This window comes from Barbus barbus (assembly GCF_936440315.1).
Source record: "Barbus barbus genome assembly, chromosome: 48".
Lineage (NCBI taxonomy): Eukaryota > Metazoa > Chordata > Actinopteri > Cypriniformes > Cyprinidae > Barbus > Barbus barbus.
The window spans coordinates 19584314-19609115 of record NC_136726.1 but is presented as its reverse complement, the minus strand read 5'-3'; the positions used below and the strand labels follow the sequence as shown (position 1 = coordinate 19609115).

Here is a 24802-nt window from a genome sequence, read left to right as displayed (position 1 = left end):
TGGATGTACTGCTAAATTCTCTGAAACGCCTTTGGAGACGGCTTATAGTAGAGAAATGAACATTCAATTCACGGGCAACAGCTCTGGTGGACATTCCTGCGGTCAGCATGCCAATTGCATGCTCCCTCAAAACTTGCGACATCTGTGGCATTGTGCTGTGTGATAAAACTGCACATTTTAGAGTGGCCTTTTATTGTGGCCAGCCTAAGGCACACCTGTGCAATAATCATGCTGTCTAATCAGCATCTTGATATGCCACACCTGTGAGGTGGATGGATTATCTCGGCAATGGAGAAGTGCTCACTAACACAGATTAATACAGATTTGTGAACAATATTTGAAAGAAATAGGCCTTTTGTGTACATAGAAAAAGTCTTAGATCTTTGAGTTCAGCTCATGAAAAATGGGGGCAAAAACAAAAGTGTTGCGTTTATATTTTTGTTCAGTGTGTATATATATATATATAATGTATGTATGTATGTATGTATTTGAAAATTAAAAATTATAATTTTTGTATTTTATAACAAGATTTTATTATACACTGCCCTTCAGCAGTGTAACATCAAAAAAAAAAAAATATATATATATATATATATATATATATTTATATATTGTGTTATGACTGTGTGTATATTTCAGTGGTGGCAGAACAATCATGGTGGTGGGTTCTGGATTTGACCTGGTCCAGAAGGCTTCTATCAGGGTGGTGGCGTCGGCTGGAGAGTGGTCCAGACAGACCGTCCCAGAAGAGGTGAGAGCGAGAAACACCAACCCTGATCTCCAGCTGCTCTCGAGGGAAACATCACTTGCTGTTTGTTTTTTGTTTCATCTGTTCCTCTCGCTGTTGGGTTTCCGTCTTGCATGACTCGCTCGGCTTCTGATTGAAACGATGAGAGCTGCTCCGATCTGAAGCGCTCAACGAGATGGAGATTAAACGAGCATTTATCTAACGAAAAACTTGGTGAATGCTTCATTTCATCTCCCTTATCTGAGGAGAAGCTTTTATACTCCAGCCCTTTCTCAAGCGGTCTCATTGCTTCCATCGCTCTTGCTCCATCTGTCTATCTATCAGATTTTCCGCCCCCACTTTTAGGGACTTCTGCTGCTCCCTCTCAGAATATCAATAGATTTCCCAGCTGCAGTGAAATCTGTTCGTCTGTTTTGCTGTCTGAAGACTTTCAGTCCATGTCATGGCTGGACATTAACTGGGGCTTCTGGAAAAAAATGCCACCAAAATGAACAAAAATGCCCCACAAATTTGAGATAAAGGGGCAAAAATCGCCCCTGCACAATTGAACTAAATATATTACTGCTGATGCGATTAAAATGAAATGTGAAAAATAAATGAAAAGTGTCAATTCACGTAATTAGGGGCCAAGCACCGAGGAATCTATCCATTATATCTTCATTATATCGGTATCTTCTTCTTCTTCTGCTCATATGGCAGCCCATAGAACTGCTTGCGAGAAAGTTATGAAATTTGCCACACAGATAGAGGACAGTCTCAACATTAACCATAGCAAGTTTGGAGTCTCTAACTCAAACTCTCTAGCGCCACCAATAGGCCAAATTTGCACTCATATTTATGCTAATAACTTTTGAAACATAAGGTCTGGAAGCAAAATTCTTTTTTCTCTGATTTCCTGTCGAAGTCGAATACATACATACATTAAGATTTTTTGTAATTTTGAAAACTGCAAAAAATCTACTTTTTCAAACTCATTCTAGATGGTTTGTGCGATTTTCACTAAAATTGGCTCAGATCATTTTCAGACAATGCTGGCAAAAAGATTTCCGATAGAAAAAACTGTTCTTGTTAAGCGCATGAAAGAATTTGATGAAATTCATGCAAAAATGGACATGAAGCTATGTCTTCGCAATGCTTTGACGGATTCTGACCAAACTTGGTACGTGTCATACCAAGCATGACCTCAGGTCATGAATAGTTTCAGCACAGTGCCACCTACTGCTCAAATATAAAAATTGACATTTTTGTTTATAATTTCTGAACAGTTTGACCAAAAATCATAAGATGTTAGATTCAGAGAGGTATACCTAATCAACCGATACCCAGTTTTCCCATGTCAGCCAATTTGAGCGTGGACAATTTTGAATTTTGTAGTAATATGCTGTATTTTACGAACGCTTTAGTGTATTGTTATGAATCTTATTGAACCACTTTTGGGAAAGTTATGAAATTTGGCGCACAAATAGAGAACAGTCTCTTCACTAACCACAACAAATTTGGAGTCTCTAACTCCAACTCTCTAGCGCCACCAACAGGCCAAATTTGAACTGGAAGGTCTAAAAGCTAATTCCTAGACGGTTTGCCCAATTTTCAACAAAATTGGCTCAGTTCATCTTTACAGTTTTCTGGCAAAAAGTTATCTAAAAGTTACTTTCGTAAAGCACATTAACGAATTTAACAGGATTGTGCAAAAATTGACATCAGACTACATCATAAACATTAAAGTGTAGATATGATGTATAGAGATTAATTTAGCAGTTTCAGTGATTTTAATTGCATAGCTTTGCATAACTTGCAATAGACTAGAACTAGACAACCATCATGGACCGTGGACATGTTTGTCTATGTAGGCAGTATATGACATGCTGTCTCAATTTAGAGAAATTATGTTAACACAGGCTCTCATTTTCTCAGTTTGTAGAGCAGTCCACATTCAAAAACGACACCTTGATCAAGTTTGTGTCACCTGCTGTCAACGAGTCTCAGTTCTTCAGGACATACATGCAGCTCGATAACCTCCAGACCGAGCTGACACCATTTGACTATCACCCCGACCCCACGTTTGACCACCTCAGCAAAACTGTTATCACAGAAAACAGCATGATCATCGTGACTGTGAGTATCTGCTCGAAATGTCATTCAGACTGGGGTTTTTCACGCTCGTAAACATGTTTTTGTTGTGTCTCAGGGTCGTGGTTTTTCTAAAGCGATGACGGCGAAAGAAGCGCAGGCGTTTGTGGGAGATGCCCAGTGTAACGTAAACACGTTACAGGATGATAAATTATTCCTGGACCCGCCGTCGACTGTACCCAGTGCTCGATCCAAGAGACAGAGGAGAGACACCGGCTCCGACCCGCTGGACCTGGTGGTGAGACAACATCATCCATCCATCCATTCATTCTGCCGTCTTTCAAGCCACTTATTTATTCATTCATTCACATATTTATTTGTTTCTATTGATTTCTTACAAATTGTTATTAAACATATCTTTTTTATATTTTATTTCAGAAAAAAATAAATGTGTTTGTGTGTATATATGTATTATTTATGTCCAGCGGTCCATCTATCACTAATCTGTCTGTCCACTTATTCATCTATTTATCCATCCATCATTTATTCATATTTGTTTATTTATATAATTATTTATCCATTCATCCATCCGTCAATGTATTTATATTTAACCATTTTTGACAAAAACCTTTATTTGCACCTATTTATCTATGCATCTATCCACCCATTTATTTGTTTCTTTGTTCTTTATTTTTCTAAATAGTAATTTTTAAACTAAAATAAAATAAATATGCATATAGTAAAAATATGAAAGTAAAAAATTAAAAATATATATTTTATTTTTTTTATTTTTTTTTGTTTATCCATTAATACATTTATCTCTCCATCCACTTATTAATTTTTTTTAATAAAATATAAATTTTTATATTTCATAAAAAAATCTGATGTTTTGTTTATTTATATATTCACCAGTCCATCCCGTTTATCCATTTACTTATCCCTCTATCCATTCATCATTCATCCACATTTTTAGATTTGTTTATTTATAATAATCATATATCCATCTGTCCTTTTATCTATGCATCCACCTATTTATTATATCTGATCATTCATTCACTTATTTATTTGCTTTAGTATTTATTTTTACATTTATTTATTCATCTATCTATCTGTCTGTCTGTCTATATAATCATATTTCCACTTATTCATATATTTATCTATCCATCCACCCATCGGTTTATCCATCCATTTTTTTTCTGTCATCCACTTTTATCTATTCATTCATCCATCCATCGGTCCACCCCTAACACAGTCTGTTTCTCTTTCTCTCAGATTAAGTTTGGCAATGGCGAGTGGTTGGTGGGCTCAGTTCGGTACGAGAGGAAATACAATCTCCCACTGCCCATCATCATCCCGGCGGTGCTCGTTCCCATGCTGCTGATTATCGCCATCTCCGTCGTCTGCTACAGGTTACAGAGAAGAACTGCACTTCCCACAATGCCCTTGAGCTGTTCGTCTGAGTGAACGTTTCATGTAATGAATTTGTGAATTCATCTGATCATCTGTGTGTAGGAGGAAGAGCCAGCAGGCAGAGCGAGAGTACGAGAAAGTGAAGCATCAGCTGGAGAATCTGGAGGAGAGTGTTCGTGACCGCTGCAAAAAAGAGTTCACAGGTCCCATGTGCACACATAATCCCATTACCATGGCAACAGGGGTGTTTTTAGCATGGCAACAGATGATTTAAGCTAGGAAACAGCTTTTCTTTGTGTTTACAATGGAAAAATGACGACTGCTTTATATTACTCAACTATTCGTTCAGGCAACTTCGAATACTAGAATAGGTCAGTCTTCTGTAAATTCTTTGAATTGTTTTTATTTATTTTTTTTACATGCATGCTATCAGCACCTATTTATTTAGTTATTTATCAATTGTTTGCCACCCATTTGTTTTTTTGTTTATTACTTAGTTGTTTATCTATCATCCACTTTATTTATTTGTTAGTTATTTATCTGTCCATTCGCTTTTATATATTTATTTCTTTGTTTTTCAGTTAATTATTTAATTATCTTTGCACGTATTTATCACTTGTTTTTCTCTCTATTCACATTTATTTTTTCAAATAATCTATTATCTATCTTTCTACTGATTTTCTACTTCATTCAATTTCTACTTTCTACTTCATTCATGTATTTATTACTTTTTATTTTTTAATTAATCTATTGTTTATCTATTATTAATTGATTATTCATTCATCAACCTATTATTTATATATTTATTTTATCAATTAATCTACTGCTTATATATCTTTATATATCTTTCCACTTATTTTCCACCTATTTTTCATTTATTATCTATTTGTCCATTTGCTATCCATTTACTTATTTATTTATTAATTAATCTAATGTTTTCCTATCTTTCCAAATATTTTTAATTGACAGTCTCTCCATTCACATTTATTTATTTATTAGTTTTTATTTGTATTAATCCATTGTTTACATATAATTTATTTGTTTGTTTGTTTATTTATTCATTTATTTTCAATTAATCTACTGTTTATATGTCTTTATATATTTTTCCACCTATTTTTAATTTATATATTTGTTCATTTATTTATCTATCCATTTATTCATCCATCCATCCACCTATTTATTTATCAATCTATAGTTTTCCTATCTTTCAAAATATTTTTTAATTGACAGTCGCCTATCTGTCCATTCACATATATTTATGTATTTATTAATTCTTATTTTTCAGTTAAACCATTATTTATCTGTCCGTCCACCCTTTTATTTGTTTATTTCTCCATCAATCTATGGTATTTGCGGTGTTGCCTCACATTTTGGCCAGAAGTGTGGTTTGAATGCGTACTAATGAAAATAATCTGCACGTCTAGGATATTAATCGGGTCTTTAATTCTCAACCTAGTCTTTAAAACTCTATCCCAGAACTGTCTTGGTGTTTACTTGAAGTGTTTACCTTTATCTTAGTTTGAAGCAAACACATCATTAACGCTGAACATGTCATTTCCTGTGTAGATCTGATGATTGAAATGGAGGACCACACTAACGACATCAGCGAGGGCCGGATCCCGTTCCTGGACTACAAGACTTACACAGACCGCGTCTTCTTCCTGCCCTCGAAGGATGGCGCTAACGACGTCATGATCACCGGCAAACTGGATATCCCAGAATCCCGCAGGGCTACGGTCACCCAAGCGCTGAACCAGTTCTCCAACCTGCTCAACAGCAAAACTTTCCTCATCAATGTATGAAACACACACACACAAACTCTAATTATGATCCATTTATACACTCTTCACCTACTCATTTTAAACCATTCTGTGCAGTTAACAGCGGGAAAGGTCAGTAAATTAATATTTGACGATAATTGTCGAAGGTTTCTCATCAGAAACAACACACATCAGCGATGAAGCCTTTTAGACATTCGCTCAATTATACCAAATGGCACTAAAACGGCCCCAGAGGACTCAATCAGCTCCTGCACTCTCATTAAAGTCTTTTATATTCATGGCGCAAACACAATTAAACATTTACATCTAATGACACACATGTATACACATAAACAAGCACACCGTCCGTGTTTTAAGACTGGCCTGTAATTATCTCCCCAGTGTTTATATCGTTACCCACCACACACAAAAGTCCATCATAACCAACATAATGATCATTAGAATATAACAAGACGCTCGTTTAAGTTGTAAAATCGCAATGCTCCACACTTTTAATCATACAGGGAAGTCAATTTGGTTTAATTGGTGTTTGTAAACCGTAATCTTTCTGTGTAAAGTTTATCAGAACGCTGGAGAGCCGTCCGGATTTTAATGCCAGGGCCAAAGTGTATTTCGCATCTCTGCTGACCGTAGCGCTTCACGGTAAACTGGAGTATTACACAGACATCATGAGGACGCTTCTGCTGAGGCTCATGGAGGATTACGTTCACAGCAAGAACCCTAAGCTGCTTCTCCGCAGGTGAGATGCGTCTGACACTAGATACTAACTGAGGTCTATGGCAAAATGTTTCGAAATTCATAGTCTGCAATCTGATTGGCTGAACTTCTAGTAGTGAACTATTAGTTAGTCAGTTACATTCTAGTCGTATTTATATACTTGTGTGGTGTTTTTTAACATTTTGATTCATTAGAATTTTCATTTTAACTCTAGTTTGTTTTAGTAATTTTATTTTGTTTGCCATTTTCATTCTTTTTTTTTTGTATTTTAAAAATATAATAAAATTAGTGCTGTCAAACGATTAATCGCGATTAATCGCATTCAAAATAAAAGTTTTTGTTTACATAATATACGTGTGTGTACTGTGTATATTTATCATGTGTATATATAAAGACACACACATACAGCATATATTTTGAAAATATTTACATGTATTTACAGTATGTGCAGATATTTATATTCATATATATTTTATCAAATATGAATATATTTAATAGAAACATTACGTACATTAAGAAAAATATATACATGCATGTGTGTGTATTTATATATACATAATAAATATACACAGTACACACACACATATTATGTAAACAAAAACTTTTATTTTGGATGCGATTAATCACGATTAATCGTTTGACAGCACTAAATAAAAAATTTATATAATGATATGAAATATTTATCCTAAATAAATATAATACATTTTAATACTTGTATTTAGGTTTAAATTATTTTTATTTAGTTTTAGCATTTTTAAGTACCTTAGTTATTTCAGTCGGTTGCCAAGGCACATCGCTGTGAACAGAGCTGTGAAAAGGTAAAAAGGGTGTTGTTTTACACTACCATTGAGAAATTTTAACCAAGTATGTTATAGACTTTTCATTAAGACCCTAAAGAATCATATCAAACTGTGGAAAATGGGCATCCGATGACCCCTTTCAAAAAGGGGGCGGAGCTGCTAGATAAGTCCCGCCCTGTCTAGTTGAAATGCTTCTAATGATATGCCTCTTTTTCTTTGTTTAAAATATATTTAATTTCTCGTGCTTTGATTTTTGGGCTGAAATATAACCTAGGCATGTTTTTGACAGGTTTTCATGAGATTCACACTTGTAAGGCGCCCAAGGCATAACTAGATTTCCCATATGAAGTTTATGAATTTCGTGGCATTGAATTATTTAAATATATTCTGAGTTTTAGGCAGTTAAAGACAAGCAAACATCTTCAAGCATGACTATGAAATAGGTGGTTATTAATTTTGGATGGACCACAAAGCCTACAGTGAGAGACAAAGCCAAACTCTTGCTATGTGAGAGATTGTACAAACATCACTCTTTCACATATCCCTTATTTTTAATCAGTTGATCAGAGTTCAGATTTATCAACCGATAGATGTCATGTTTATCAAACTCTGTCTCGACATTAAAAAACCCACAAACCTCTCTGTCCCAAAGCACATCCACATGCACAGCACACTCCAGCATCATGTTCACGTGCTTCTTTGATTGTCATAGTTGGGTGCTGATGCTAATTATTGTTGTTTGTTATTGACTGAAATGAGTGTGGAAGTGTTGATTTAAGCAGTAGGCCACCGGAGGCCGTGTGTTACACTGATATTAACACATTATGGGCCGTTGTTGGAGCAGAAACTACTTCAGATAACTGTAACGTATGGCCTCAAGTGGCTTGTTGCATTCATTAACAGCCAGCAACCGCAACATCCGTGCTCAATAAATAACCATGGCTATTATTAAAAATAATCATAATAAACAATTATTCTGTCATGAAATCTAGTTCATTAGCCCGACTGTTGGCTGTTTAGTGACTTGTCGTGTTAATATAGTGTTTAACTGACAGATCAGATTGGATATGAGCTTCAAATGGGATTTCAGAGATGCAGTTTTATAATAGAAAATAATATTAGGAGGTTTGCAGAGGAAAAACTGTCCATGTTTTAGAGCAGGGATTCCTAAACTGTTTTTTATTTTGGTCTATATATATATACAGGTCCTTTTCAAAAAATTAGCATATTGTGATAAAGTTAATTATTTTCTGTAATGTACTGATAAACATTAGACTTTCATATATTTTAGATTCATTACAACACAACTGAAGTAGTTCAAGCCTTTTATTGTTTTAATATTGATGATTTTGGCATACAGCTCATGAAAACCCAAAATTCCTATCTCAAAAAATTAGCATATTTCATCCGACCAATAAAAGAAAAGTGTTTTTAATACAAAACAAAAGTCAACCTTCAAATAATTATGTTCAGTTATGCACTCAATACTTGGTCGGGAATCCTTTTGCAGAAATGACTGCTTCAATGCGGCGTGGCATGGAGGCAATCAGCCTGTGGCACTGCTGAGGTGTTATGGAGGCCCAGGATGCTTCGATAGCGGCCTTAAGCTCATCCAGAGTGTTGGGTCTTGCGTCTCTCAACTTTCTCTTCACAATATCCCACAGATTCTCTATGGGGTTCAGGTCAGGAGAGTTGGCAGGCCAATTGAGCACAGTAATACCATGGTCAGTAAACCATTTACCAGTGGTTTTGGCACTGTGAGCAGGTGCCAGGTCGTGCTGAAAAATGAAATCATCTCCATAAAGCTTTTCAGCAGATGGAAGCATGAAGTGCTCCAAAATCTCCTGATAGCTAGCTGCATTGACCCTGCCCTTGATAAAACACAGTGGACCAACACCAGCATCACTGACTGTGGGTACTTGACACTGGACTTCAGGCATTTTGGCATTTCCCTCTCCCCAGTCTTCCTCCAGACTCTGGCACCTTGATTTCCGAATGACATGCAAAATTTGCGTTCATCCGAAAAAAGTACTTTGGACCACTGAGCAACAGTCCAGTGCTGCTTCTCTGTAGCCCAGGTCAGGCGCTTCTGCCGCTGTTTCTGGTTCAAAAGTGGCTTGACCTGGGGAATGCGGCACCTGTAGCCCATTTCCTGCACACGCCTGCACACGGTGGCTCTGGATGTTTCTACTCCAGACTCAGTCCACTGCTTCCGCAGGTCCCCCAAGGTCTGGAATCGGTCCTTCTCCACAATCTTCCTCAGGGTCCGGTCACCTCTTCTCGTTGTGCTGCGTTTTCTGCCACACTTTTTCCTTCCCACAGACTTCCCACTGAGGTGCCTTGATACAGCACTCTGGGAACAGCCTATTCGTTCAGAAATTTCTTTCTGTGTCTTACCCTCTTGCTTGAGGGTGTCAATGATGGCCTTCTGGACAGCAGTCAGGTCGGCAGTCTTACCCATGATTGCGGTTTTGAGTAATGAACCAGGCTGGGAGTTTTTAAAAGCCTCAGGAATCTTTTGCAGGTGTTTAGAGTTAATTAGTTGATTCAGATGATTAGGTTAATAGCTCGTTTAGAGAACCTTTTCACGATATGCTAATTTTTTGAGATAGGAATTTTGGGTTTTCATGAGCTGTATGCCAAAATCATCAATATTAAAACAATAAAAGGCTTGAACTACTTCAGTTGTGTTGTAATGAATCTAAAATATATGAAAGTCTAATGTTTATCAGTACATTACAGAAAATAATGAACTTTATCACAATATGCAAATTTTTTGAAAAGGACCTGTGTGTGTGTATATATATATATATATATATATATATATATATATATATATATATATATATATATATATATATATATATATATATATATATACTATATATATATATATATATATATATATACTATATACTATATATATATATATATATATACTATATATATATATACTTTTACTTTTAGTCATTTAGCAGTGTGTGTGTGTATATATATATATATATATATATATATATATATATATATATATGTATATATGTATGTATATATGTATGTGTGTGTATATTTATATGTGTTATTAGTTAAATATATATAATGTTATTAGTTATTAGCTTTTCATCAACTCCAGTTTGGGAGACACTGTTTTAGTGAATATTAATTAGTAAGTGCGTGTAAGTGTTTTAATATAAAAGTAACATATTGAAATATATAATTTTTTTTTAGCATTGTTTATTTAATGTTTTAAATTATTTTATTTGATATAAAATATATATAATTTTTATATAAAATTATTTATAAATTTTTACGATTTAATTATTAATTGAACATTTTTATCATTTTTTAAATAATGTTTTATGAATTAATTAATTAGCTTTTTATCAACTGGGAAACACTGTTTTAGTGAACACTGGTTAGTGTTTTAATATAGAATTGTTTTTATTTTATTGTTTGTTATTTATTATTTGTTGGAAACTATTTTATTCATTTAATATACATATAACATATTATAACAAATTTTACAATATGAAATTGTATTCATTTTATAACTTTTTTTTTTTTACAAAATTACAGTTTTATGAATTTATTTATTAATCAAATTTATTAATTTAATAATCCATTTATTCTCCAAACTCCAGTTTAATTTTAGTGAATGTTAGTTAAGCGTTTTATTATAAAAAAAATTTTTTTTATTGTTTTTTATTTATTAATAACTTTTTTTTATTATTTTGTAAAATTATTTATTTAAATTGTATTTATAATTTATATAAAATCATTTATTAATTTTTACGATTTAATTGTTAATTTTACTGAATATTAGTTAGTAAGTGTGTGTGTGTGTACTTTGTACTGTGTACTGTGTGTGTGTTTATGCTACATTGTGGGAACCGGCCTGCGGTCCTCACAAGGGGAAAAAATGCTTAAAAATAGTAAATAATGTTTATCTGAAAGTGTAAGAATGCAAACATGTTTTCTGTAAGGGATAGGTTTAGGGTTAGGGGATAGAAAATATTGTTTAGTCAGTATAAAATAATAGAAGTCTATGGAAAGTCCTCAGAATTCACAGAAACAAATGTGTGTGTGTGTGTGTGTGTGTGCAGGTCTGAAACGGTGGTGGAAAGGATGCTGAGTAACTGGATGTCCATCTGTCTCTATCAGTACCTGAAGGTAAAATATCAAATATGATACACATTAATAAAGATTCACTCATCTTTCATTTAACAATACATCCGGATTTAATCTGGAAGCTTCATCTTTCAGGAAGCATTACACACTTCACCTTAAGTTTCATATTTCGTTAGATGGGTTTTATTAGTATTTTAAGGTCTTGTAGGGTTTGGTTCAGTGAAGCTTTGATATTCATGAGTGACTGATGATGATAATAGTGCTTAATGAAGTAGCGTCTGCTCTTCACCTGCATGAATCAGCACTTGAGACACTGACACACTTGAACTGTGAATTCTTCAAAGCCTCAGGTGGAGTGAGGAGGAATGGTTGTGTGTGTCTGTGGGTAATGAATGTGTTAAAGTGCTGCTGTTTGTTCAGGACAGCGCCGGAGAGCCGCTCTACAAACTCTTCAGGGCCATCAAGCACCAGATAGAAAAGGGGCCGGTGGACGCACAGGTCAAGAAAGCCAAATACACGCTGAACGACACCGGCCTTCTGGGAGATGACGTGGAGTACGTTGTGCTGGTATGTGGTTTCCTGTAGATGTTTTCTGTAAGTCCTCAGAAGCCCTAACAACAGCCTGATGTGATTTGGTCAGAAGAAAATCAGCACACTGGTGGTGGTTGAGGAAGAAAGGACGTTTTCATTTATTGATTGATTTTTTTGGTGCTACTATAACAAAAGGATGAGAATGATAGTTATGCAGTTATACTGCATTTATTTACATTTTTACAATAAAACATATCTAGTGTACGTTCATATAATTTCCTCCAGTTGAATTAATAAAAAGCAGTTTGAGTAAATGAGCGAAAACAATATTACAATGGAATAAAACATTCATATAATAAAAATCATTTATTTATGATGAATCATCATCATTTATTATATATCAGATTATATTATATACATTTATTAAAAATTTATTGTAAATATGTATAATATATTTGCCATTTATATACTACAAATATAATGTAAATGAAATATTATGTATCTATATATATCTATATCTATAATAAATATTACTATAAATTAATATTTATAGTATAAATTATATATAAATAAGCAAAAAATAAATGATAGTAATCTAATAATGTAATAAAATGAATTTTATTATATTAATTTATTATAAAATTATATATGAAATTAATATAAATGTTTATATAAATGTATAATAAATTTGAAATTACATTTAATTATATGAATTATATATATAAAATTATATATGAAAAAGTTTTTATTATAAAATTATATATAAATTTGTTCTAAAATGTAAATTCTATTTATAATTATATATATATATATATATATATATATATATATATATATATATATATATATATAATATTGTAAATATATTGTAAAAAATATTTTTTATATATTCCCATATTAATCCCAGTGTGAAAATGAGTAAAGAAACATTATAAGCCAACTAATATGATTCATATCTTTTGGTTTCTCTACCCAATATTTAAAAAAAATAAAAAAATAAAATGCAATAAATAAACAGGTATCTGTAATTGGTATCAGCAAGTATCAAAAATGAAAGTATTGGTATCGTACTTATGGAAAAAAGTGTTATCAGTGCATCCCTAATATATATTTTATCTCTTTTTTTACTAATTGCTTCAGATATAAAAACATACAGCCACTTTTTGAACAGGTTTTGAACAGAACAGGTTTTGTCAGTAGTATTTTCTGCCGGCAGACGCTGCAGGTGCTGGTTCAGGGCGAGGGGCCGGACATCACCCCCGTGAAGGTGCTGAACTGTGACACCATCTCTCAAGTGAAGGAGAAGATCATCGAGCAGGTGTACAAAAACCTGCCGCACTCTCAGAGACCCAAAGTAGACAGTGTCACCCTCGGTGAGCGAGCGTTGCGTTTAACTATTAACCGTTTCACATGCAGCGTGACACCTTCATCTTCACGTCTTCTGGTCTCTTCCACAGAATGGCGGCCCGGCTCCACGGGACAGATCCTGTCAGATCTAGACGTGACGTCACAGAAGGAGGGCAGGTGGAGACGCATCAATACGTTGGCGCATTATAACGTGAGCGCATGGGTTGGGGATTTTTGGTTCAGTGAAGACACGAGTGTCATTTTTTTGTTTTTAAATGTGACTTTCATGTTTGTTTGGTTTTAGGTACGTGATAATGCAACGGTGGTGCTTTCCAGAGTTCAGCACACACAACAGTCGTACGACCAAAATCACGATAACCACGAAGAGAGTGAGTGGAAGTCTGCTTTCTAAGTGTGATCTGTCGCTCAAAGTGTCATTTATACACTCTCTTCTCCTGAACTCACAGGAAACGCCCTGCTGGAGGATGATAAAGTTTTTCACCTGGTGCGACCGGCCGATGAGCTGGATGAGATCAAATCTAAGAGAGGCAGTATAAAGGACAAATCCATGACCAAAGCCATAACTGAGATTTATCTCACCCGACTGCTCTCCGTCAAGGTACTGAGCTCTTCCTCTTACTAACTCAACTGCTGTCTGTTCGTTCGCCTTTAGACAAAATACATTCAATTTGTCTGTAAATTATGAAGGGTGGGACTTGGGTTTTATTTGGGTTATTAATGCTAATTAAAAGTAAAACTAAAACCTTAAAGAAAATTGTTGGCTGAAACTAAATGTTAATTGAAAGAAAAGAAAATAACTGTAACTGTTTATTTTATTTGATCATTTTTTTTATTTCAAAACATTACAGAAATTCATAACAAAGTTACTAACTTAAAAATACAATGTAATTCAAAATATTAACAAAAATAAATTAGTATATCACTGATGCTAAAATGACACTGGATTTTATCCAGATTTGATTGGATTGTGGTAATTTTTAATTTTTTTTAAATACAATTTAATATTATTTTTTGTGGTTTTGTTTACATCAATAGAAAATACGTTTTAGAGATAAAGATATTAAATTATAAAAATATTTTTAATTATTTTAAAATGGTTAATAAAATGTATAGAGCATTTATGTTAGAAGCAACATTACATAGAAGACTGAGAGTGCCACTTAAAAATAAAATGAATAAATAAATATGAATAAATGAATATGAATGAAATTAATAAATATGCAATTCATTAATGAAAATATAAATTTCAAGTTGCTAACTGATAGACATTTAAAACTTAAATTTTTTAAAACTTTACTTATTGGACATTTTCAATCAAATTATTATTTATTATTTTGAATTAATATATTGATCATTTTTTAACTTCCCATTCATAGTCTGCTATATTGTGTGAGAAATGAAGACTTGTCTACGTTAATGAATATGCGTCTAAATAAATTGTTAGATTTTTGCTTACAAGTTTGTAATAAGTACGAAAAATTTATTTGATTCAAGATATATTCTCTAAAAACATGAACATGTATCTTTTATTATACATAATTTCATTTAAAAATGACTGATTAAGAAATGATTTTTGCCATGTACATTTTGTTGGAAGATGACAACGGTGCATAATCATTGGTGATTTAATGTTTCTGATGAACAGTCCAATTCTTCAGCAGTATTTAATGTGGGACGTGTGTCATATAATTATTATAACCTCCATAAACCTCCAGGAACTATTCTGAGTGCTGGCATGTTCTCTTAAGTCACGACGTGTAAATCTAATTCTGTTTGATTGGTTCGTCGCGTGTTCTTGTGTCAGAGGCTGTTCGGCGTAAATTGGGCGATTAGAGAGGCTAATTACCTCGCAAGTCTTCCACCTTGTACAGGAGTAATTCAGCGGCACGTAAAGCTGTCAGGGCCGACAGAAACCAAGCGTAGTGGAGATGAGAAGCGTTCGAGTGAGCGTGTAACTTCACCCGTCAGGCCGATCAAAGCGTGAAAACAGCCATGTGACTGTCAGTGACCCAGCAGGCTGACGTGTGAAGAAATCAGATGTTTTGTGTGTGTTTCAGGGCATCGGAAGGTATAACTTGCATCAAGGGTTTTTAATTTTTTTAATTTTTATTTCTGTCACCTGTACCTCAAATAGTGTATTTGAAGTGCCTTAACATTTATAAAAACACATTTTTATTATATATTTAACTCAGTATAAGATAAAATATAAAAAAATAACAATTTAAAATTTCAATAAAAACTTTATTATATATATTATTGTAAATTCTATTGTAATTGATATATAATTTATTAGATTTTTTATTTTTACATTTTACATGATTTTGTACATTTTCATAATTTTTGTAGTAATTTAATCAATTATATGATTTATGTTTTATTGGGATTGTCAATAGTTAAAGGTAATAAAGTTAAAGGTAATAAAGGTAATAATATATGTATTTTTGTTTACATTTTACATGATTTGGTACATTTTAATTTTTTGTAGTAATTTAATACAAAAATTATAATTAGTTTTTATTGGGGTTGTCAATAGTTAAATGTTCTAATATTTCTATGTTTATATATACATATATATAAAATATTACCTTTTAACTATTGACAAGCCCAATAAAAAATAAATAAATTTGTGTGCGTGTATATATATATATATTCTGCCATGCAAAGCCAAAAGACCAAAAAAACTTCGTTTTTTTGTCGATAATGAGTTATTGATATTTTTGGGACATTCAAGACATCCTTTTTCATGTACATAAGTATCTTGAGTCAATTTCGGGGGGTATTTTCAGAGAAATAAAGGGGCGTCTCAATTGTAATTTCGAAAAGCTCCGGAGAAACCAAGGCAGAACACAGTATAACACCAGTAATGGCTCTTTTGCTTTGTTTGGAACGCTCAAATTGAGTTACGACGTTCTGCGTTTGTTCTGTGTTCTGCACTTCAAAATGAAGTTACGGTGTCAGCTTGTAGTTATACGGTTTTCTGCCTTTTTTTTACTGTCCATTAAAGTCTGTCGCATATTAATTACGGTGTAGACAAACGAATTAGATCGCGATCTACCAAACAGCTCCATATAACAAAGCACTGTAAGGACCAGACACCTTGGCAGCAATACATAATCGTGAATAACATTTTAAAGTTTGTTTTTCCCTTATTGTAATGCAGATTATTCATCAGGCTGTCACTTCTAGTTGGATGCGTGTGTACTTGAATGCTGTAGCATGTAGCATGATTAGTCATAAAATCAGTAGCCTAACAGTTTGCAATTAAATCCATATCCTACTTTTTCTTGTAACACGATAAAATCAATCCATAGCGCTGAACATCGTCGGAGATGTTTAATCCACACGCATTTCTGAGCATGCCTGCTTGCTGGCGTTCACATAAATCCACAAGTCATTCTTTTAGGTTAGGCTATTTCATTCAAGTCAATATACAGTAACCAATTATGCTATGTCTAGAATTCTTTTACGTTACTGAGCATAGCAAATAAATTGGTTGCAAAACGGTATCCACTCACATGTTTAACTTTTAGTCTGCTTGTTACGGTCAACAAAAAAAAAAAGAATAGTCACATTACTATATGCAATAGCCAATATGAGATAGCCCATGATCAGTAGATTTGATACAGGTGTAACTATAATGATTTTGTAAATGGTGATCAGAAATCAAATATTGATAATGTGGAAGTTACTGCCTTTTGCCTTGGTGTGACTTCTCACTTTTTGCAGATAATGCAAAGGCAGAGTACATTAACTTCAAAATAGGGGTAAAAATCAGGTTTGAGCTCACAATTTTTTAATGTAGGTAATTTTCATTACTAAAACATCTAATTGCCAAATTTCCAGTTTCCTACCTATAATTAATTTGGCTGGACAAGTAAAAAACTGTAAAGTCATTTTTCTCAGTTTCACACTCTAGCGAGTTAAGATCTTTTGCCTTTGTAGGGCAGTATATATATGTGTGTGTGCGTGTATGTGTGTATATATATATATATATATATATATATATATATATATATATACACTCACCTAAAGGATTATTAGGAACACCTGTTCAATTTCTCATTAATGCAATTATCTAATCAACCAATCACATGGCAGTTGCTTCAATGCATTTAGGGGTGTGGTCCTGGTCAAGACAATCTCCTGAACTCCAAACTGAATGTCAGAATGGGAAAGAAAGGTGATTTAAGCAATTTTGAGCGTGGCATGGTTGTTGGTGCCAGACGGGCCGGTCTGAGTATTTCACAATCTGCTCAGTTACTGGGATTTTCACGCACAACCATTTGTAGGGTTTACAAAGAATGGTGTGAAAAGGGAAAAACATCCAGTATGCGGCAGTCCTGTGGGCGAAAATGCCTTGTTGATGCTAGAGGTCAGAGGAGAATGGGCCGACTGATTCAAGCTGATAGAAGAGCAACTTTGACTGAAATAACTACTCGTTACAACCGAGGTATGCAGCAAAGCATTTGTGAAGCCACAACACGCACAACCTTGAGGCGGATGGGCTACAACAGCAGAAGACCCCACCGGGTACCACTCATCTCCACTACAAATAGGAAAAAGAGGCTACAATTTGCACGAGCTCACCAAAATTGGACGGTTGAAGACTGGAAAAATGTTGCCTGGTCTGATGAGTCTCGATTTCTGTGGAGACATTCAGATGGTAGAGTCAGAATTTGGCGTAAACAGAATGAGAACATGGATCCATCATGCCTTGTTACCACTGTGCAGGCTGGTGGTGGTGGTGTAATGGTGTGGGGGATGTTTTCTTGGCACACTTTAGGCCCCTTAGTGCCAATTGGGCATCGTTTAAATGCCACGGCCTACCTGAGCATTGTTTCTGACCATGTCCATCCCTTTATGACCACCATGTACCCATCCTCTGATGGCTACTTCCAGCAGGATAATGCAACATGTCACAAAGCTCGAATCATTTCAAATTGGTTTCTTGAACATGACAATGAGTTCACTGTACTAAAATGACCCCACAGTCACCATATCTAAACCCAATAGAGCATCTTTGGGATGTGGTGGAACGGGAGCTTCGTGCCCTGGATGTGCATCCCACAAATCTCCATCAACTGCAAGATGCTATCCTATCAATATGGGCCAACATTTCTAAAGAATGCTTTCAGCACCTTGTTGAATCAATGCCACGTAGAATTAAGGCAGTTCTGAAGGCGAAAGGGGGTCAAACACAGTATTAGTATGGTGTTCCTAATAATCCTTTAGGTGAGTGTATATACACACATATAATGTGTATATATATATATAATGTATATTATATAATGTATATATAAATACACACACATACAGCATATATTTTGAAAATATTTACATGTATATATTTATATTCATATATTTTATACAATATATAAATATATTTTATATATAAACGTAACATTTTTCTTAAATATATACATGCATATGTGTGTATTTATATATACATAATAAACATACATATATACATAATAAAAGAAAAAAACTTTATTTTGGATGTGATTAATTGCGATTTATCACTTGACAGCACTAATAATATATATACTGAATTCTGATTGGCTAGCAAGTATGCAGTATAACCGTTTAATGCACAGATAGTTCCAAGTCAGTTTAATCACAGTTCTATATTTATGCGCTGCTTTAATTGATGCACACTAACCAACACGCATCTCTCGCTCACACACACACACACAGAGAGAGAGAGAGAGATCGCAGATTGTGCTGCACACATGCATAAACCTCCAATGCTTCCCTGCAATTTTTATTAATAAAATAAAAAGATAGATACTAGATCGCTACATTATATTCCCCAGCAACTAGGTGATAAAATCGCTGTTTTAGAAGTAATTTTTTTGTGGAGAAAGCACAGACGCAACAAGCAGGTACACACAACTGTCCTCTCTCTCTCTCTCTCGATCTATAATTAATTTAAATGATTTTAATGCACGACGTGGAGGCAAAGAACCGTCCGACGCGAAGCGTAGTAATAGAGTGACTCTCGTGTCGGGCGGTTCTTTGCTTCCACGTCGTGCATTAAAGGCTAGCCATTGATTATCCCTTACATATATGTGTGTGTGTTAAAATTATATAAATATAAATGTAAAAAAAAATGACATGAAATGTAATAAAAAATGATGGATGGATGTTAAAGTTAACTTTAAAACCAGGCAAAAATATCTGAAATAATTATATGTGACCCTGGACAACAAAAGCAGTCTGAAGTCGCTGGGGTGTATTTGTAGCAAATAGCCAAAAATACATTGTATGGGTCAAAATTATACATTTTTCTTTTATGCCAAAAAATCATTAGGACATTAAGTAAAGATCATGTTCCATGAAGATATTGACTAAATTTCTTACCGTAAATATATCAAAACTTCATTTTTGATTAGTAATATGCATTGCTAAGAGCTTCATTTGGACAACTTTAAAGGTGATTTTCTCAATATTTAGATTTTTTTTGATTCCAGATTTTCAAATAGTTGTATCTCGGCCAAATATTGTCCTCCTAACACACACCATACATCAATGGAAAGCTTATTGTTTTCAGCTTTTGGAATCTCAATTTCGAAAAATTTACACTTAAGAATGGTTTTGTGGTCCAGGGTCACATATTACAAAAATAAAAGATAAGAAAAGTATAATGAATACATTAATTTGAAATAAAAAAAAAACAAGGATCATGTCATCAAATATGTGAAAGATTTTTATATTATTTATTTATTTTTTAACTTTTTTTTCCGAAAGCCCAGGGCAGTTAGAGAGAATTTTAGTGAGTTAGAAGAAACATTTCATGCTTGGAAAAACCCCCACTTACAGCACTTTTAAAACGAAAGCATCTCAAACTACTAAACTCTAATTACCTTGTTTTTGTGTCTGTGTGTGTTTTCAGGGAACGCTGCAGCAGTTTGTGGATGATTTCTTTCGCAGTGTGCTCTGTTCTGGTGCCACCGTCCCACCGGCAGTTAAGTACTTTTTCGACTTCCTGGATGAACAAGCCCTCAGACACGAGAACGTAGATGAGGAAACCATACACATCTGGAAGACCAACAGGTGAGAGAGAGTATGCGCGTGTTGCGCTAGTCACAGCGGGCGTCTCTGCTCTCTGATTGTCTCTTCTCTCTGGAGACTGCTCGGCATATGCTAATGCCAGCACCGCATTAATTTATTCTGCCTGATGTGCTGCGTGGATGCGGCGTGATTGACAGCTGCCGTGGAGATGTGAATAAATGTGACGAGCAATATCATCACTCCAGCAGCTTCTCCAGCGATTCTATTAAATATAAAACCGATCTCAGCCAAACAAACACCTTAATTACATCCCTGGTTAATTTAATTGTTCTGTTATTATACACCTTTTGTTTCTCCGCAGAGATGCGACTAGCCAATATATATTCCAGAAGCAGTCATCTGAATGAGGGTTTTTTTAAACCGGCTCACAGGAAACAAAAGCCAGAGCTGTTTAATACCCTGTTTAAAATTCCAGAGCCATCTATCCGTGTTCATGCTCCGACGGCGTGAGTATTGAGAGGCGGATTGAGTGAATTATTTGAGTTTATGCTCCAACTTCTGGAAAGACTCAGTATAAAATGGATTTAATACATACAGTAATTAACAGTGTTTGCCAAGGAGAGCATTGCTTTTGCTCTTCCCGAGGGTTAGAGATTTAAAACAAAACCCTGACTGTGATTAGTAAACTTTGGCACATAATTCGACCCGCACCGTTTGACATTAATGATTCCTCTGTTACTTCAGCAAGTCGTCTTCACCTACATGCATTGAGTTGCTGCCATGTGATTGGCTGATTAGCAATTTGTGTTCCCAAGCAATTGAACAGGTGTACCTAATAAAGTGGCCGGTGAGTGTATATATATGTGTGTGTGTATATGTATGTGTATATATATGTGACCCGTTCTGGCGAAATGAGTCAGAAGTCGCACGGGCTAATTTTGAGCTACAGGCAAAAGAAGTGAAAAATGTCAGTTTTGACATACACGTTGGACACAATTATTTGCACCCCTAGAAATTCTTAGGAGTAAAATATCTCTGAAGTATATTCCCATTCATATTCCCTCCTATTTATATTTCAAATGAAGGTTTCAATAAAGGTTTGAATAAAAGGGTGCCGTTAATTGTGGCCAATGTGTATTAGAGAAAAACAGTTATTTCATAATGATATTTCCCCCCATTTTAAATTCTTATTATCCAATGAAAGCTTAGATTTTTGTGAATTTTTTAAATAAAAGATCAAAAGGATTAACAATGCAGATTAATTTTCACAGTCGCCTTTGATCATATTTACCAAGGGTGCCGATATTTTTAATTTGACCGATATTATATATATATATATATATATATATATATATATATATATATATATATATATATATATATATATATATATACACACACACACATTCAAATTTTTTGTATTTGAAAGATTATATGCAATAAAATTAATTTCTCACCATCAAAAATGGTGGGGAGTAGAACATTAAATAAATGGTGGCTATGAATTGTGTATAAATATAAGGGCTGTCACTAACAATTACTTTTGGTAATTGAGTAATCGGTCGATTATTCGAGTAATCGGATATTTTTTTGTGGCAATAAAAATAGACCTAAGCTAACGATAGACTTTAAAATGACTTAAAATACATATTTAATAGCAATGAGGCAATAATAATCGGTTCGAATAAAATATCAAAAGCAAGTAATCATTATATAATCATTTTATTGAACATAATGTAAAAAACAATATAATCATAACTGCAATAAAATCATTACTACATTGTTTTATATCAAATGACTGCAGAGGGTGCCAACAGTCTGGCAATTGTTTTTACACATTACAGCGAAATCCTTAATATTGACTAAACAACATTTCATTCAAATGTCCACTACATTTTTTTATGATAGAAATGCTACAGCCACTGTCATTTCTTGAACAAGAAAATGTGGACATCAAAACATGCAAACTCAGAGCGAGGGTTTAAACTTTTATTTTGAAGTTGCGATGAGCAGTTAGCATATTGAGAAAAATAATGATGTATTCTCCTTTGTTGGCTGTGGTTTATAAATTATTTACCTTATAAATCTGATAGAATGGTACATTGGTCCTATAAGCAACTCAGACTCACAACAATATGTAAAGATGGCGTTTGAGATGGTCCACACACATAAATGATAACTGTTTATGTGGAGCAGCATTTACTGTGAATGGAGCCGTAATCTACATGCATATAAATAAAGCGCATATTAAACCCTGTAGCGCGTATATTTATTTAATTGAATCACAATAGAACTATGCTTTATGATTTTTAAATGGTTTTAATATTTCGTGCAGTCTTAGAAAATGGTCTAATGTTTTTTTTTTTTTTTTTTTTGGAGAACATGCAAATTACTTTCCAAAGGCTGCTGAAAGTGTGAAACCAAATTTAATAAAATTTAAATTTAATAGTTTTGGTGCAAGAAACCTTGACTCTATCATAAGTGAAGTATTTCTTACAGTATATTCACAAAACGCTTTAACAATAATCCGCCTCTCTCTGCAGTTTGCCGTTGCGTTTCTGGGTGAACATACTGAAGAACCCTCACTTCATTTTTGACGTGCATGTGAGCGAGGTCGTGGACGCCTCTCTGTCCGTCATCGCTCAGACCTTCATGGATGCCTGCACAAAAACAGAGCACAAACTCAGTCGGGTAAGTGTTTGAGAATCAGCTATAAACGAATACCAGAAACACATCATTTATCGACTTACTCTCTCTCTCTCTCTCTGTTGCCTGCAGGATTCTCCCAGCAACAAATTACTTTATGCAAAGGAGATCTCCACCTACAAAAGGATGGTAGACGAGTAAGTGCTCCAGTATTGCACAGTCTCAGCCTCCAGCCGAACGCCCACAGATGGTTTACAGACTGTCTGATGCATGTTGTGCACAAAAATGCAGAGAACTTTCTCAGTGTGATCTGATAGACTGGGTTTATGCAATATCTGGGAGTCAGAGCGACAGGTTTTTATCAGTCCTCCGGGAAAACAAGATGCGTTTATGTTCCCAGGCGGATACATTGAGCATTTCTGATGTAGAACTAGTCTGCTAAAGTTTAAGGGCATCAAATCAAAACTTATCTTTAAGTTATTTATGATTATGTTTAGTTTAAAACACGTTAGCAAGTAAATAAGATATTTTAATAACAGCTATTTTCTTTTTAGATTTAAATGCAATTTGCCCTGCCTAAGCCCAAAGCTCAAATAAAATAAGAGACGGGTAGAGACCTTCAGACCAGTATATAAAGCAGCCACCCCTGCTCAGAGTAGGTGGTTTTAGCTAGAATAATCTGAAGTTTGGATCAAACGTCTGCTGTGTTTCTCCACAGGTACTATAAAGGAATCCGGCAGATGGTGTCAGTCAGTGACCAGGAAATGAACACACATCTGGCTGAAGTGTCACGGGTGAGTGTGTGATGGGCTTTCTGTGATTTTAGAGAAAATGAATAGACTGGTGTTGATTTAGGTTTGTTTTTCAGGCACACACAGATAAACTGAACACACAAGTGGCTCTTCATCAGCTCTACCGGTACGCCAGCAAATACTATGATGGGGTGAGCGCACACACTCACTTACACACACACACACACACACACACACACACACACACACACACAGGTAACTGACATGAAGAAGTGACAGCAGTGACATATACAAGTATTTTAAACTTAATATTTTAGCTTTTTATTATTTATTTTTGTATAATTAATATGCATGTCATTTTACATTAATTGAGAGACTATATGGAATAAATTTAATTTGTCACACAGCAGGACATTTTAAATGATCAGCTAAAAGATGATTGAAAATGAAGGTGGGGAAACATCAAAAATAGATAGATAGATAGATAGATAGATAGACAGACAGACAGACAGACAGACAGACAGACAGACAGACAGACAGATAGACAGACAGATAGACAGACAGTCAGAGTGTATAATGTGTGTGTGTAGTAAAGGCTCATGGTCCGACTCTGTCTCTGTAGATCATCATGTCTCTGGATGAAGATCCTGCTGCCCAGAGTAAACAGTTAACGCTGAGACTGCAGCAGATCGCCGCCGCGCTGGAGAACAAAGTGACCGCCCTCTAACCCTGTCAGAGAGAACGATGAACAAACGCTCTCAATCTGTATTTAGCTCATCATTATAATCAGATGTTCAATTTCTTCCTGTGTAGAGACAGGTTTTAAGAATCGTATTCTATATT

At 34.4% G+C, this 24802-nt stretch overlaps 1 protein-coding gene across 1 annotated transcript in view; it reads left to right on the top strand.

Annotated features, from left to right (window-relative positions):
• The window catches only part of plxnb2b (plexin b2b), a gene marked incomplete at its 5' end in the record, with an annotated part of 56113 nt that extends 31311 nt beyond the window's left edge, over nucleotides 1–24802 (top strand). The window contains 19 exons of the mRNA XM_079411367.1: nucleotides 640–751; nucleotides 2663–2863; nucleotides 2937–3116; nucleotides 4091–4227; nucleotides 4331–4431; nucleotides 5795–6024; nucleotides 6567–6748; nucleotides 11627–11693; nucleotides 12072–12218; nucleotides 13399–13555; nucleotides 13640–13740; nucleotides 13834–13918; nucleotides 13997–14148; nucleotides 20443–20603; nucleotides 23105–23252; nucleotides 23340–23404; nucleotides 23926–24001; nucleotides 24076–24150; nucleotides 24582–24802. Of these exons, the coding sequence (XP_079267493.1) occupies nucleotides 640–751; nucleotides 2663–2863; nucleotides 2937–3116; nucleotides 4091–4227; nucleotides 4331–4431; nucleotides 5795–6024; nucleotides 6567–6748; nucleotides 11627–11693; nucleotides 12072–12218; nucleotides 13399–13555; nucleotides 13640–13740; nucleotides 13834–13918; nucleotides 13997–14148; nucleotides 20443–20603; nucleotides 23105–23252; nucleotides 23340–23404; nucleotides 23926–24001; nucleotides 24076–24150; nucleotides 24582–24686 (2482 nt within the window). The 3' untranslated portion in view covers nucleotides 24687–24802. The remainder of the gene's footprint in view (nucleotides 1–639; nucleotides 752–2662; nucleotides 2864–2936; nucleotides 3117–4090; nucleotides 4228–4330; nucleotides 4432–5794; nucleotides 6025–6566; nucleotides 6749–11626; nucleotides 11694–12071; nucleotides 12219–13398; nucleotides 13556–13639; nucleotides 13741–13833; nucleotides 13919–13996; nucleotides 14149–20442; nucleotides 20604–23104; nucleotides 23253–23339; nucleotides 23405–23925; nucleotides 24002–24075; nucleotides 24151–24581) is intronic.